Source organism: Ranitomeya imitator, chromosome 3 (assembly GCF_032444005.1).
Source record: "Ranitomeya imitator isolate aRanImi1 chromosome 3, aRanImi1.pri, whole genome shotgun sequence".
Classification (NCBI taxonomy): Eukaryota; Metazoa; Chordata; class Amphibia; order Anura; family Dendrobatidae; genus Ranitomeya; species Ranitomeya imitator.
The window spans coordinates 711,907,429-711,923,332 of NC_091284.1; the positions used below are offsets into that span (position 1 = coordinate 711,907,429).

Sequence of the window (15,904 nt, forward strand, 5' to 3'; positions counted from 1 at the left end):
ACGGTCCAGGGCCTCCCATCTTCATAGGATGACGTCCTCTTCTTGTCTTCATGCTGCGGCTCCGGCGCAGGCGTACTTTGTCAGAGCAAAGTACTGCAGTGGGCAGGCGCCGGGCCCCTCTGACCTTTCCCCCCACACTTCATCATTTGCTGTCCTCCTCACCCCTCACTTCATCATGTGCAGTCCCCTTCCGTTCATGTGCAGTCCAGAGTCCCGTTCCTCAAAACATCAATTGCAGCCCCCTCCATCATTTGCAGCCCCCACTCCATCATCATTTACAGCCCCCTCCAACATGTGCAGATCTCCCCTTTCATCATGTGCAGACCCCCTTTCATCATGTGCAGACACCCCCATAATCATGTGCAGACCCCCCTTTTCATCATGTGCAGACCCCTTTATCATGTGCAGCCCCCATTCATGTGCAGTGCCCCTTTTCATGTACAGCCCCCTTTATCATGTGCAGCACCCCCTTTTTCAGGTGCAGCCCTCCATTCATGTGCAGCACCCCTTTATCTTGTGCAGCGCTCTTTATCATGTGCAGTGCCCCCTTTATCATATGCAGCACCCCCTTTATCATGTGCAGCACCCCTTTATCATGTGCCGCCCCCATTCATGTGCAGCCCCCTTTATCATGTGCAGCCCTCCATTCATGTGCAGCGCCCTCTTTATCTCGTGCAGCGCCCCCTTCATGTACAGTGCCCCCTTCATCATGTCCAGTGCCCCCTCACCCCCTCCTCACCCATTTAGTTCATTTTATGTAGGAAAAAACAAACATTTTACATACTTACCTCATAAGCAATCCTCAGCAGGCGCAGCTCCGCTTCTGGTCAGTGTCCTCATACATATCGGCGCGTACGCGATGACGTCATCGCGTATGCGCCGACACCTGACCAGAAACCAAGGGAGAGCGGAGGGAATCGGAGCAGTGCCTGGTAAAGACGGCCATGCACAGCTCCCAGAAAGATCCAGGACCCCGGCGCCGACGCGTGCGCCGCAGGCCTACAGCACATTAGTGCAGGTCTGCAGGATGGGGCCCCATGAGCAGTAGCACAAGAGGTGGGGCCCTGCAGGCTCCCCTGTGTGCCGCTTGTCATCGGGTCCCGTACAGCAGTAAGGGCAATAATGCCCTGATGGCGGCCCTGGCGTCAAGATATATATGAATATGTGAAATTTAAACTGCATTATTGCCATTTAGAATATGATTGTAAAAGATACAAATTGGCCAATTCATGTGTGCCCATAAGGCAACCATATTTTCCATTACGCCCCTCCGGACAGCACCATGGAGGTTGTCCTTCATTGACCTGTAGCGAGACAGGATCACAGAGAGGTTAAAAGGCCCCTCCCACCTCCACCCTCCAGTGTTTTTCGTGTCCCTACAGGGACGGTTGTATGAGAGGTTGCTCCTAGAGCGAAGATAGCCTGTGGACGTCTATTGCCTTTTCTTTCCCCTGTCAGCGGTTAGAGGTCACTCAGCTATCACTGCTGTACCAGAAGGACTCAGGGATCGGGGGTCTCAGCCTTTCCTTCCCCCAGTCAGAAGGACTGTGGCCGACTCCTCTTTGAGAGGTTCCTCAGCCAACAGCCAGCCTGTGCAATGGGCTCAGGGGGATCGTGTGGCATGTCCATTCCTTCCCCCTGTCAGGAAGCTCAGGGTGGAAACTCGCGGATGGGAAGTCCCTCAGCCCCAGAGACCAGTCGAGCAGACGGGCTCCTGGGTAGAGCCGCTTCCTCTTGATAGGGAGCTCTCGGCTCGGACGCCGGTCAGCAAAACACTGCTACTTCAGGAAGTCCCTTGGTTGAGAAGGCCGTTGGGCTTCCGGTGACATTCAGAGCTGCGCGCCGGGACATAAGGTCGGCGTGCATTCCACGGTGGAGCGCGGAAAGGGGCACAGGAGAAGAAATCATTGGCAGTAATGCAGCATTCCTGGCGGGACACCGCTTCCTTCTACAGTAAGCTCTCGGCGTTACCAGCTCCCCCTGTTTTCTAGCAGGTATGGAACCGGCACAGGTGAGTGCATGGTGGAATGTTGCATTGATGGCCTAGGCCTCTGGGCTGACTCTAGTCTCATGCCTTTGTGTCAAAGCTGTACCTGGAACCCATGAGCAGAGGTATGTTTCCACATATATGCAGCTAGGCATTGGACCTCTAGGCTATGTAGAGCCATATGTCCAGGCTACATCTCATGACTGGACTTCAGTTAGTTGCAGGTCTTGTCTGCACAGAGCCATATGATTGGCCTTCAGAGTGACTTTTTGGAAGCATGTTTTCCATTTTTTTGTTCAATAAACAAGTGTTTCACTTTTCTTTGCAACTTAACTACTCCATTCATAGGAGGACACAGTGTTAATTCAGCACATTGTCTCCATGAAGACTGCCCTCCAGCTGTGGCTCATTAATTAGCTCCTTCGGGTGGAGTCGGTCTGACAAATGAGATGTACTATTCAGAGTGGAGATTTATCTGGAACTCTGATAAATTGCTCTTTTCCTTGAAAGTGTAAAGGTACCGTCACACATAACGATATCATTAACGATATCGTTGCTTTTTGTGACGTAGCAACAATACCGTTAACAAAATTGTTTTCTGTGACAGCGACCAACGATCAGGCCCCTGCTGGGAGATCGTTGGTCGCTGGGGAAAGTCCAGGACTTTATTTCGTCGCTGGATCTCTCGCTGACATCGCTGAATCGGCGTGTGTGACACCGATTCAGCGATGTCTTCACTGATAACCAGGGTAAACATCGGGTTACTAAGCGGGGACTTCGGCATCGTTGGTCGCTGGAGAGCTGTCTGTGTGACAGCTCTCCAGCGACCAAACAGCGACGCTGCAGCGATCGACATCATTGTCTAGATCGCTGCAGTGTCGCTTAATGTGATGGTACCTTTAGTCTGATCTCTTGTTTGGAACCTTCAAGCATGGCCTGGTTTCTATAGTGCCTCTATACATCATATTGAGTGCCTCTATGCATCATACTGTATCATAGTGCCTCTATGCATCATATTGAGTGCCTCTGTGCACATACGGCATCATAGTGTTTCATAGGGACTTTGTGCATCATATTGCTTCATAGTTCCTATATGCATCATAGTGCTTCATATTGTTTCATGATTCCTATATGCATCATATTGCATCATGGTTCCTATATGCATCATAGCTCTTCATAGTGACTTTGTGCATCATATTGCTTTATTGTTCGTATATGCATCATAGCGCTTCATATTGCCTTTGTGCATCATATTTCATCATATTGCTTCATAGCTCCTATATGTATCATGGCGCTTCATAGTGACTGGGTTAGGCTCGGTTCACACTGCGTTAGCGGCAGCCCGTTCAGCACATACGCTAACGGGCTGCTGTAACGCAAGTGCCGCCATTTGCATCACGCTAGCGCAGGTAGAGCATCTGCTAGCTCTATCTGCGCTAGCAGTGACGGACCCGGAAACGCTGCAGCCCGCGTCTCGGGTCCGTCACTCAATGACGGCACATCCCTACCGCACGCCCATTGTGGGCGTGCGCTAGCGATGCGTCCGACATTGCTTTCAATGGCGGCGCTAACGGACTACGTTACCCCGCGTTATGCTGCGGTGTAACGTAGTCCGTTTAACGGACGACATGAACGCAATGTGAACCTAGCCTTAGGCCTTCTGACTGGTGCCTTGTTGTGTGGCCGCACATTGTATCGTCGGCCTACCACTTCATATTTTTGTCTTGGGCCTCAACTCTGGATATGGAGTCCTCGTGTTTTTGGACCAAGATCCAGCTTCTGTTACTTCATTCTTTACATCAGGGCTTAGCCAAGCAAACAGCTATGCTTGAATTAGCTTAGCAAATTAACATTTCTTCCGTTTAGAACAGATCTCTCAGGTGAGCTTCTACCTTGAGTGCTAAAGGCAAGTCTGTTTTATAATTAGCTTTAAAAGATGACATACGTCTTTTTGGTACATCCTATAAAAGGACATACTACTGTCCTGGGAGCGGAAAATCCCATGAGGTATAAGGAAGGAATCCTTCCGCCTCTTAATGCTCTGCCCCAAGATATTAGGATCATCCACAATTTGCATAGTTTTAGACGCACCCTCAAAACACATTTGTACAGAGCGGCCTATCACGTTCCCTAATCAAAGTAATTTTATGTTTGTGTGTGTGTAGCCCATTCACTACTTACAGCTATCCCCCACCCCCTGAAGATGGCTGGACTATCATTGTAAATACACACCTGTACTTTGTATCTCCCCCACCTCATTGTAGATTGTAAGCTCTCACGAGCAGGGTCATTTTATTTTGCTTTAATTATTATATTGTTGTTACTTATGACTGTTGTGTTTGAAACTTTCAAACTGTAAAGTGCTGCGGAATATGTTGGCGCTATATAAATAAAGATTATTATTATTATTATTATTATTATTAATCCTTCCCAACGCCACATTCGGCAATCAGACTAGTTGCCTTGATCAACATTCAGTAGACAGATTCTTGTCCCATAAGTCTGTTGCGTTTCATTTACCAAGGACATCATCACTGCCTTTTGTACCTTGTGGTGAAGCAGCAGCACTGTCATGTGGCACAGGATCCCATTCCTGCGGCTCTTACAGCAGTCACGGCTCCTAAGATAAATGAAACTGTATCCGGGGCTCTTAGGCTGGGGTCACATTGCGTTTTGGTCAGAGCGCTAACGGACAGCGTTGCACGGCGAAATTAACGCCATGCAACGCGTCCGTTAGCGCTCCCATTGCCCGCAATGTACCAGCGCATTGCTAGCGCGTGTCATTTTCGGCACGCGCTAGCGACGCGCCGGTCTTTTGTAGCGCGCCTCGGACGCTGCTTGCAGCGTCCGCGGCGCGCCCGAGGTCCGTTCCCCGCTCTCGCAGATCGGGGATCTGCGAGAGCGGGGACGTTAACGCGACCCCGAAACGCGACCCTTTAAAAACATTGCGTTAGCGCAATCCGCTAGCGCTAAACGGATTGCACTAACGCAATGTGACCCTAGCCTTACAGTTAAGAACTCAGTCTCACTGCCTCACAGTAGATAATCTCCCTCTGTGGTGGGAAGAAATCTTCTTTTTCTCTAGCCATAGAATATGGTTACTCCCACCATGGCTGTCTGGGTGTATAAATATCCCTGAGAAGATTGCCTCTTGGGATATGTATGTGCATATATGTGTATATATACATACTGTATGTAGACAAATAAGTTGACATACATATAATGTCTGGACATATGACTTGTATAGAGGCAGTTTCGAATAATTTCAGGTGTCGGAAGATTTTTACCAGCACCACCACCACCTTCATCGATTCAGAGTCCGGACTCCCTGTGTCTAAAATCAGTAAAACAGGAGTGATGATCCATGTTTCTCTTTCAGCGCTTCTAATGAGAAGCCCGACGTTGGTTATGGCAGGAGATATTACCTGCTGGATGGTGTATTCCTTAGTTTCAATAATATCCAACCCTTACTAGGGGTTTAGACATCTAAGGATTCGTAATAGACGTGATCTCCTGGATGAGTAATGTGCGTACATCCCAATGCTCTGCCATTATCCATGTACTAACTGTTATTGGTTTGATCTTCCCACAGTCCAGGGTCTCTGTCTTACAGGTCTCCTTGTAGTATGGTAATCTGGTCTGTAGCCAAGGTTTAACCTGAGCCCAGAAGGACCGATGAAGGAACAGTCCTGGGTTGTTAAGCACATACAGCTTATTATTAGTGTTGAGCGATACCGTCCGATACTTGAAAGTATCGGTATCGGATAGTATCGGCCGATACCCGAAAAATATCGGATATCGCCGATACCGATATCCGATACCAATACAAGTCAATGGGACACCAAGTATCGGAAGGTATTCTGATGGTTCCCAGGGTCTGAAGGAGAGGAAACTCTCCTTCAGGCCCTGGGATCCATATTAAGGTGTAAAATAAAGAATTAAAATGAAAAATATTGATATATTCACCTCTCCGGCGGCCCCTGGACTTCACGCTGGTAACCGGCAGGCTTCTTTGTTTAAAATGAGCGCCTTTAGGACCTGCGAATGACGTCGCGGGTTCTGATTGGTCGCGTGCCGCCCATATGACCGCCACGCGACCAATCAGAAGCCGCGACGTCATTCGCAGGTCCTTAATTCCTAGAATTAGGAGTTTAGTGAATGAGAATCACGTTGCGGCTTCTGATTGGTCGCGTGGCGGTCACATGAGCGGCACGCGACCAATCAGGACCCGCAACGTCATTCGCAGGTTCTAAAGGCGCTCATTTTAAACAAAGAAGCCGGCCGGTTACCAGCGTGATGTCCAGGGGCCGCCGGAGAGGTGAGCATATCAATATTTTTTATTTTAATTCTTTATTTTACACATCCCTATGGATCCGATACCCGATACCACAAAAGTATCGGATCTCGGTATCGGAATTCCGATACCGCAAGTATCGGCCGATACCCGATACTTGCGGTATCGGAATGCTCAACACTTCTTATTATTGGTCGGTACAGTCCTCATTGTGTGGTGGCTGTGACTATCACCATATTTTGCTGGGCAATAAGGTTTTCTAAACCTATTCTGTGGCTGCAATGTGTATAAGTGTCTATCACAATAACTGTAATTTTTCACTGCGGTTCATTATTGGTATTGGAGTACAATGGGTGTATTTCCCTCTCTGTTTCTGCTGCATACCTCGTTTTTCATACTGAAATTGGCCATTATAGATGAATATCAGACACTAACTACGGTAATTATCTTTGCGGATCTCTTTAGATATCTATATTTTTTTTGATCTTTCGGATCATTTATATATTTAGTCAGGTCTTTGGGACTATGGTTCTTGGGCTTCTGTACCCACCCTGGGAGTTTTTCTTTGATATTCTCCATGGTGCTGTCTGAAGGGACGTAATGGAAAAAGGGAAATAGACCTACCGGTAATTCAGTTTCCAGGTAGTCCCTCAGGAAAGCACCCTTATTTCCCTCCCTTATGTTTCTCTTTAGACTTGCATGGGATTAATCTTCCAGCAGATTGTTCATCTATCGGGTCGCCATGGCTCGAGATTAAGATGAAGCCGTTAAATGGTTTATTACACACGTGTTTGTAAGGGTGCGTTTATACCATTTCTTTCAATCCTTCTGTGGTACTTTGAAAAAACACTGGAGGGTGGAGGTGGGAGGGTCCTTTTAAACTCTCTGTGATCCTGTCCTGCTATAGGTCAAGGAAGGACGACCTCCATGGTGCTGTCCTGAGGGACTATCTGGAAACCGAATTACCGGTAGGTCTAATTCCCTTTTTTTAGTAAGACCCTAACCTTGTCTATCAGACATACCTCTCCTTTGCAGAACATATTGGAGTTGGTGACTGGTTGGCTGTGTGAAATACCTCCCACAAATGCCTTTCATTCGCCGTCTGTCACTATAGTCTCACATGTTACACATCAGAGTTGAATTTTGTGGTCATAAATCAGCTTAGAACAATGCTCTAGAAAAAGTTAAGACTTATTCAGCACCAGCTCACCGATGGATTCACAGTTGGCTCATTCCATAGGGTACATTTTACATGGGTTGAGAACCACTGACATTTGATCATTATGACCCATCATAGGTAAAATTGTAGACAATATAGTCAGTATGGTCATAATGTTAGTTTTTTGGTTCTTCTTTAGAGCAAAACATGCTTTTGAACATTATGATTTGTTTTGTTTTGTGCAGCCGCCAGTCAGAGAAATTGAGCAGTGTAAAAGAATGACAAGATCTTCATCGGTCCAAACTCAGAACTATTCCACAGATTCGGACACCTGTAACTCCTCCCCAGGTACAGATTTTACCATGAAAATATTATCCGTCCTCTCTCATGACATATATTCACCATAAAATAACAATGTTAGGGCATTTTTGCTTTGTACCGTTTCTCTGTTATTCCTCATTGGAATACGTCATTTTCAACTGGATGTCGTATAATTTCCATGTCGACTGTGTAAGGACATAGTCTACTGGCCAAGGCAAGGTTACCCAGTTTTTGCTTTTTTTTTTTTTTTTTTTTTTTATGTTAAGGGTATGTTCACACGTTCCTGATTTCCATCCTTTTTTTTTCAGGACTGTTTTTTAAAAAACTGCAGCTCTTGGCAGAAAACGCAGGTCCTTTTTTTGGTCCTATTTTTGTCCTTTTTTGATGCGTTTTTTGATGCGTTTTTTGATCCTTTTTTTGATCCTTTTTTTTATGCAGTTTTCTATGCAGAGTCTGTGTGTTTTCTAGGAAGTTTTTTAGGGTTAAAATGGCTGAAAATACCCTAACCCTAACCCTACCCCTAACCCTACCCCTAACCCTACCCCTAACCCTAACCCTACCCCTAACCCTACCCCTAATCCTATTCTAACAGTGGAAAAAAAAAATTCTTAATTTTTTTTTATTGTCCCTACCTATGGGGGTGACAAAGGGGGGGGGTGTCATTTACTATTTTTTTTTATTTTGATCACTGAGATAGGTTATATCTCAGTGATCAAAATGCACTTTGGAATGAATCTGCCGGCCGGCAGATTCGGCGGGCGCACTGCGCATGCGCCCGCCATTTTGCAAGATGGCGGCGCCCAGGGAGAAGACGGCCGGACGGACACCGGGACGCCGGGTAAGTATAAGGGGGGGAGATTAGGGCACGGGGGGGGGGCATCGGAGCACTGGGGGCGGGCATCGGAGCACGGGGCGGTGGGATTGGAGCACGGGGGGGCGGGATCGGAGCACGGGGGGGCAGCCACACTCCGCCCACGCACTTCCGCCCGCTTCCCCGCACTTCCTGCTGCAGCGGTTCTGCACCACAAACCGCAGTAAATCCCGCAGATATTTTTTTCATCTGCGGGTTTTACTGCGGGTTTGACCTCACAATGGAGGTCAATGAGTGCAGAACCGCTGCGGCTCCGAAAAAAGAAGTGACATGGTACTTCTTTTTTCCCGCAGCTATTCAGCGCGGCTTTTTTTTTTATTTTCCGCATTGTGGGCACAGCAGTTCCTGTTTTCCATAGGGTACAATGTAATGTACCCTGCATGGAAAACAGCTGCGGACCCGCAGCGGGAAAATCGCGGCAATTCCGCATGAAAAAAAGGATCGTGTGAACATGGCCTTACACTGTAATTTTATCGCCAGTTTGTTTTACCACTTGCTATGCCTGGGTTCTTAATGTTTTTGGGTGTGCAAAAAACTTCTGCAACATTTGGTTAATGTACAAGCAATAATCTTTCCAGTCTTTAGAGTATGATAGAAATCTCAACCATATGCTGAGAATTAAACTGTGCCATAAAGTTCATTTCAATGTATTAATGGCTGAACTTCATGACTAGTGTTGAGCGATACCTTCCGATATCGGGAAATATCGGATCGGATTGGACCGATACCCCAAAAATATCGGATATCGCCGATGCAAGTCAATGGGACACAAATATCGGAATGAAAATAAACCCTTTCTTTTCTTGTAGGTTAATTCTACATGAAGGAAAACAACTAGGAATAATGTAGAATGTATTGGGGGAGGTGGAGGAGACGTTAAAGGCATAGAGGTTTAGCCCAATCAAATGGAATAGCAGGAATTACATTTTTTTAAGACGTTCGGAGTTACAAAGATATTGACTATGTTAAGCTTTTTTATATTTTATCAGATATTTATGTTTCATTACTTCCATGCTCTTCACCTTCTTTTTTACTTCTCCCACACTTTCTCCTTCATCATCCTCAGCAGCAGCATATTTTTCATCAACTTCTTCTTCACCTTATTCATCTTCTTTTTCTTCACCTTCTTCCTATTATTCCTTTTTTACATTCTTCATATTCTTCTTATTCAACTATTATTCTTCTTCATATTCTACTTCTTCATCTTCTTCATATTCTTCTTCATCATCATATTATTATTTGTGACAGCATTCCTGTAGTTGTTATCTATAAAAGTTTTGAAGATTACACCTTTCGTTCTGCCTGTCACAAAAGATTTACAACAGGATTTGTCCGCGTTCAGTTTTGCCTGCAGCAGCAGGTATTTTCCAGGGGCACCACAAGGAGGAACGGACTCACCCCCATACACTGCTTAGTCTTCTTCTGCTTATAATTTAGATAATATCTTTTGCTCTGATTTTTAGTCTTATGCTTAATGTTCTTATGCTTTTTGTTCTGCAGCTTCTTGTTCTTCTTCTAGGTCTTCTATATCTTGGTGGTTGTCTTCTTGTTCTTTGTCCTTTTGGTCATCTTCTTCAGGATCATCTTCTTGGTCTTCTTCAGGGTGGTCTTCAGGGTCGTCTTCTTTGGGGTGGTCTTCAGGGTCGTCATCTCCAGGGTCTTCGTTTTCGGGGTCGTCGTCTTCTTCGGGGTGGTCTTCAGGGTCGTCGTCGTCAGGGAGATCCAGAGTGATTATCAAAAACCATTTCAAAAAGCTTGAACTTGGAAATGTAGCAGAAGGTACAAGAAGGCTGAGGAACTGCCGAGAACCAGCTGATGGTACTGGAACCCGGTTACTAAGCAGGAGGTACCCGTGCCAGAAAGCACTACCAAGGACCAGCAGACGTTGGTGAAACTCAGATACCGAGAAGGAGGCACCTAAGCTAAAGGCTCTGCCTGGAACCAGCTGACGTTACTGGAACCCAGGGGGACATATTCAAGATTGACTTCCAAAGAACCAGCTAATGGTACTGGAACTCAGATAGGCAGCAGAAGGTACACATGAAAAAAAAAGTTGCAAGGCTGCGAGCCGGCCGGAGTTACCGAAACCCACAGTCCTACAGGGGGAGCTTGTCCTATTGGCACTACGGAACCAGCCTTCATTGCCAGATCCCGCAGCCCACATTGGAAGCACCCAAACTGCAGGCACCATAGAGTCGGCCACCCCGAACGCAACCCGACAGGACAATGTATTGGAGGCAAAGTGACGTTGACACTACCCGGAAACAGCTGGCGTGCTGGAACCAGGCTGGGCAGGAGGGAGTACCCGTGCCAAAGACACTTCTGAGCAGCAACTGGCAGTTTTGGAGCCCAGGGTAAATACTAGAAACAGAGTGTGTAGCCAGAGGCCTAATTGGAGCAAGTTTAATATCTGTAGTAGTGTGAATGTGGACGGAGCAGGAGAAATTGCCGGACACACAGCAGGGGATCAGCCGACGTTACTGAACCCCAATAACACTGGAGCATGTGTTGACTGTGCAGACGGCACTTCTGAGCAGCAACTGGTGGTGTTGGAGCCCAGGGATTACAGTTCAGATGGTAGAAACATGAACACAACAGGAGACCTGGATACTGTTGCCAACCAATTATTTAATCTGGAAGAGGACTGGCAAATTCCTGCGAGATCCAGGCCTTGTTCATTTTCAGAAAAGTAAGCCGGTCAACTTTATCGGAGATAGTCGCATGCGACGGTCTGTTAGTACACCACCTTCGGCACTAAAGACGCATTCTGATAATACACTAGCAGCAGGGCAAGCCAGCACCTCCAATGCATACTGGCTAAGCTCTGGCCATGTATCCAGCTTAGAGACCCAAAACTTGAAGGGGGAAGAGCTGTGTGGGAGAACACTGAGAGGGCAAAACATGTAGTCTGTCACCATCTGACGGAAACGTTGCCTCCTGCTGACTGGAGCCGTCTGTGATGGTGTAGACATTTGTGGCGGGGACAGAAAACTTTGCCACATTTGGGCCATGCTGGTCTTGCCTTGTGATGAGGCGCTGCTTCTGCTGCCTCTTTGTGCAGAGCTTCTTCCACTGCCTCAACGCACTGAGCTGCTTTGTAAAGCACTAGCAGCACTGCTCTCAGGTGGAATGGAGAACATGATGGAATGCACCAGTGTGTCTTGGTACTCCCGCATTTTACGCTCCCGGTTCAAAGGTATTATGATGAGGCTTTGTAAGTTGCCCCAGTAGCGAGGATCTAGGAGGGTGTACACCCAATAATCAGCCGTGTTGAGAATGTGGGCGATGCGGCGGTCGTTTCTCAGTCACTGCAGCATGAAATCAATCGTGCTGTAGACTGCCAACTGGCCAAAAAGCGCTGTCCCCTGCTTGAGGCGTCATCTCTGCCTGCTCTGCAGCACCCCACCCTTGCTGTACATACTGACTACTAGAGCATTGTGTACCTCTCTCCTCTGAACAGATGTCTTCCTCCTCCATTGACTCCTTCTCATCCTCCTCACAAAGTGTCCCCTGCCTAGGCCTTTGTGAGGAACCACGTTGCGCAGACTGTCCAGAAGCAGATGGCATTTGTGACTCCTCATCCTCCACCTCTTCCACAACCTCCTCTCTTAGCGCTTGCAGTGTTTTTTCAAGCAGGCAGATAAGGGGGATAGTCATGCTGACTAGTGCATCATCTGCACTCGCCATCCTCGTGGAATCATCGAAGGCACGCAAAATATGGCAGATGTCCTTCATAGAGGCCCACTCAATTGTGCTGAAGTGTGAACGGCACGCACTGCGACTTGTTTGCGCCTGATGCAGCTGGTACTCCATTACTGTTGCCTGCTGCTCACACAACCTCTCCAACATATGTAATGTTGAATTCCACCTGGTGGGTAGGTCACATATGATGCGATGTTCCAGAAGGCGAAATCGGCGCTGCAATGTGCGATCTTGCCATGCTGGAACGTCGCAAGTGAGCGCACTCTATGCGGACCTTGTGCAGCAGTTCATCAAGATCCGGATAGTCCCTCAAAAAACTCTGCACGACCAAGTTGAGCACATGTGCCAGACATGGGATGTGAGTGAGGTTGCCTAGGCCCAGAGCTGCCACCAGATTTCAGCCATTGTCACACACTACCATGCCTGGCTTGAGATTCGCTGGCACAAACCACACGTCGCTCTTCTGCTTGATGGCATTCCAGAGCTCCTGCGCTGTGTGGCTTTGATTCCCCAAAGAAATTAATTTCAATACGGCCTGTTGACTTTTGGCCACGGCTGTGCTCATATCGGTCGTAACAGGTAAGTGTTCACGGGTCCATGTGGAGGTAAACTGTGATTGCTCCTGCAGAGCTGATTCAGAGGAACTGGAGTATGAGAAGGAGTCATTGTGTACAGACTCGATTCCTGCAATCCTTGGAGTTGGTAGAACACGTACAGCGCCACTCTCAAGATCTGTACCCGGCTCCACAACATTTACCCAATGGGCAGTGAGGGAAAGATATCGTCCCTGTTCATGGTTACTGGTCCACGCATTGGTGGTCAGCTGGTCCTTGCTACTGATGGCGTTTAGTAGCGCATGTTCAATTTTTCCCTCCACATGCTTTTGCAGGGCAGGGACGGCATGCCTGCTGAAATAAAAGCGGCTGGGCACGTTGTATTGTGGGATTGCCAATGCCATGAAGTTACGGAAGGTGTCAGTCTCCACCAGCCTGAATGAGAGCATTTCAAGGGACAGTTGTTTTGCAATGCTAGCTTTCAGAGCCTGTGCTCAGGGGTGGTTTGCCGAGTATGGGCACTTTTTCTCCCATGCCTTTGCTACCGATGGCTGCAGACTGACCTGGGAGTGTGAGGATGACAGGGAACGTGGTGCTGTGGGTGGAATGACACTGTGTGTCTGTACAACAGTGCCAGAGGTTCTTCCATGGCGATCCTGTGAGGAAGCCGAACCAGCTGTGTGTGAGCTGGAGGTAGAGGCTACAACATGAGCTGAAGAGGTGGTAGGTGGCGCTGTAGGTTGGCCTAGGTCTTCAGTGTGTCTTTTTAACTCCACCATGTGCTTGATCCGCACATGTTTCCACATATTTGTGGTATTGAGGTTGCTGACACTTTTCCCTCTTTTCACTTTCTGATTACACAGCTTGCATTTGACAAAGCAAATGTCATCTGCAACTGTGTCAAAAAAGGACCAGGCACTGCAAGTCTTGGGAGTGCCCGTTTTGGGTTTTGGAAGAGGCGTGCTCCTAATGGGTGCCGAAGTGGAGGCTACAGGCAACAGAGTCTGCCACCTCCCCCTCCCTCCTTTTTTGACTGTTCGGGGAATCTCTTCCTCAGAGCTGCTCCCACCACCTTCCTGTACTTCACGCCATGATGGGTCAAGGACCTCATCATCTACACTACCCTCTTCCAACAACTGCTTCTCCTGGATAGTCTCGGCAGCACAGTACACACCAGAAAGTGGCACCTGAGTCTCATCATCAGATGCGTGCTGAGGTGTGCTGACCGTAGGCACTGGCCCACCCGCCTCTTCAGATTCAGAGAGACAAAGATGTTGCGCATCACTGAATACTACCTCTTCTTCAAATTCTCGAATGCTGCTTGGCTGGGCCCCTCTTTCCAAGCCAACAGATTCAGAGAGCAGAAGTAGAGATAGCTCCTGTCCAGGGCTCTCTGAGTGCCTGGGCAATTTGGGAGGTGGTGAAGAAGACAGATGGGTGCTCTTCAGTGCTCTGGACCTGAGAGGATCTGAAACTAATTGAAGTCGATGCGTTAGCTGCCATCCATCCAACAACGACTTCAATTTGTTCGTCCCGCAGCAGTGGGGTACGGCGAGCTCCTACATAGCTGCACATAAAGGACTGTTCCCTGGTAATACTGGGGGATGCTGAGTCACTGGTGCCCGGAGCAGGCACAGAATCCCCACGTCCTCTCCCTGCAGAAACTCCATGCCCACGACCACGTGCCTTACTCCCTGCCTTCTTCATCTTGGTAGACTGATAAAGATAGGCAGAAAAGTACTAAGGGCTTAGTGTGCTTATTCCTGAATAACTGCTAACAGGTATAAGAAACACTAATTTTATAAAGTGTGGATTAGACTTTAATCTGAGCTAATGTGGCCTACACAACTGTAAAGTGGAGTGTTTGGTGAACTTTATTAACTTTTTGTTTTTTTTTTACAAAAAGACACTGTTTTGTAGCTATTACAGTGCAGGAAGGTAACCTACAATGCAATAGATACTAATCTGGCTGGGGCTGCAGGGCACAAGGCTGCAGAAAGGCTCTATCTACTCCTATATAGTGTTTTCAAGCAATCTAGCTGGATACGGATGGACCCACACTAATTGGAGAAATCAGGAAGAACGAGCTGCACTAATGCAAAAAAGGACAATGTATGAGGCAGTGACGCACACTGACCGGATTACAACCGGAGGTGGCTGAAGAACACACTACAGCGTGAGCTGCACTCACACACTGAGACCTCACAGACAGCCGTGAACAGCGCTGCAAGGCAAAAGAAAGCTTCTCAATTCTCACACAGCGGTTGCTAAAGTAGCCTGGGTAAAGCACAATAAAGCAAATCGCTAGCTCAAACTGTCCCTCAGAGTCAGAACAGCAGCGTCCTGTCCCTAAGTAAATTCACAGCAGAGTGAACCCAAAATGGCGGCGCTGGCTTTTATAGTGCATCATGACATCATTTCAGCAGCCAATCACAGCCATGCCATTAGTTAACATACCTAACATGCATAACATGATGTGCCCACACTTCTTAGGATTCCTCATTGGCTGAATAAAATCAAACTGGCTCATTGCATTATGGGAACTTCCGATTCCGGGATTCGATATTGTAAAAGTATCGGAACTCAGTATCAGAACTCCGATACCGCGAATATCGGCTGATACCCGATATTGCAGTAGCGGAATACTCAACACTATTCATGACCCGATATTTTTTGTGTTTTCTATTATCAGGTACAATCCTGTGATCCAGTTGGTAACATTTAAATAACAGCAATGATACAACTTGTAGATCTCCCAATCTGTTAGCTGCCATTACTACGATAATTACAAAGTAGCAATGCAAAGCAATTATGTGAAAGGCATATAAATGGTATTTGCTTGCGTAATTGTGTATATCTGTAAATGCAGTAATTAACTACATGATAAGTCTATAAACTGAGCATAAATAATGATCTGCTGCCAATGTTGCCATGTACTTCTTAAATATGTAGGTACGTTAATAAATAGAGAAATGGAAGGCATATAGTGACAGTATTTTCAGGTTACACTGTATGT

The 15,904-nt window shown here is 47.2% G+C and overlaps 1 protein-coding gene across 4 annotated transcripts in view; it reads left to right on the top strand.

Annotated features, from left to right (window-relative positions):
- The window catches only part of VDR (vitamin D receptor), a 234,675-nt gene that overhangs the window by 201,075 nt on the left and 17,696 nt on the right, over positions 1-15,904 (top strand). For all 4 annotated transcript variants that reach the window (XM_069758679.1, XM_069758681.1, XM_069758680.1 and 1 more), the window contains one exon: positions 7,686-7,788. In XM_069758679.1, the coding sequence (XP_069614780.1) occupies positions 7,686-7,788 (103 nt within the window). The remainder of the gene's footprint in view (positions 1-7,685; positions 7,789-15,904) is intronic.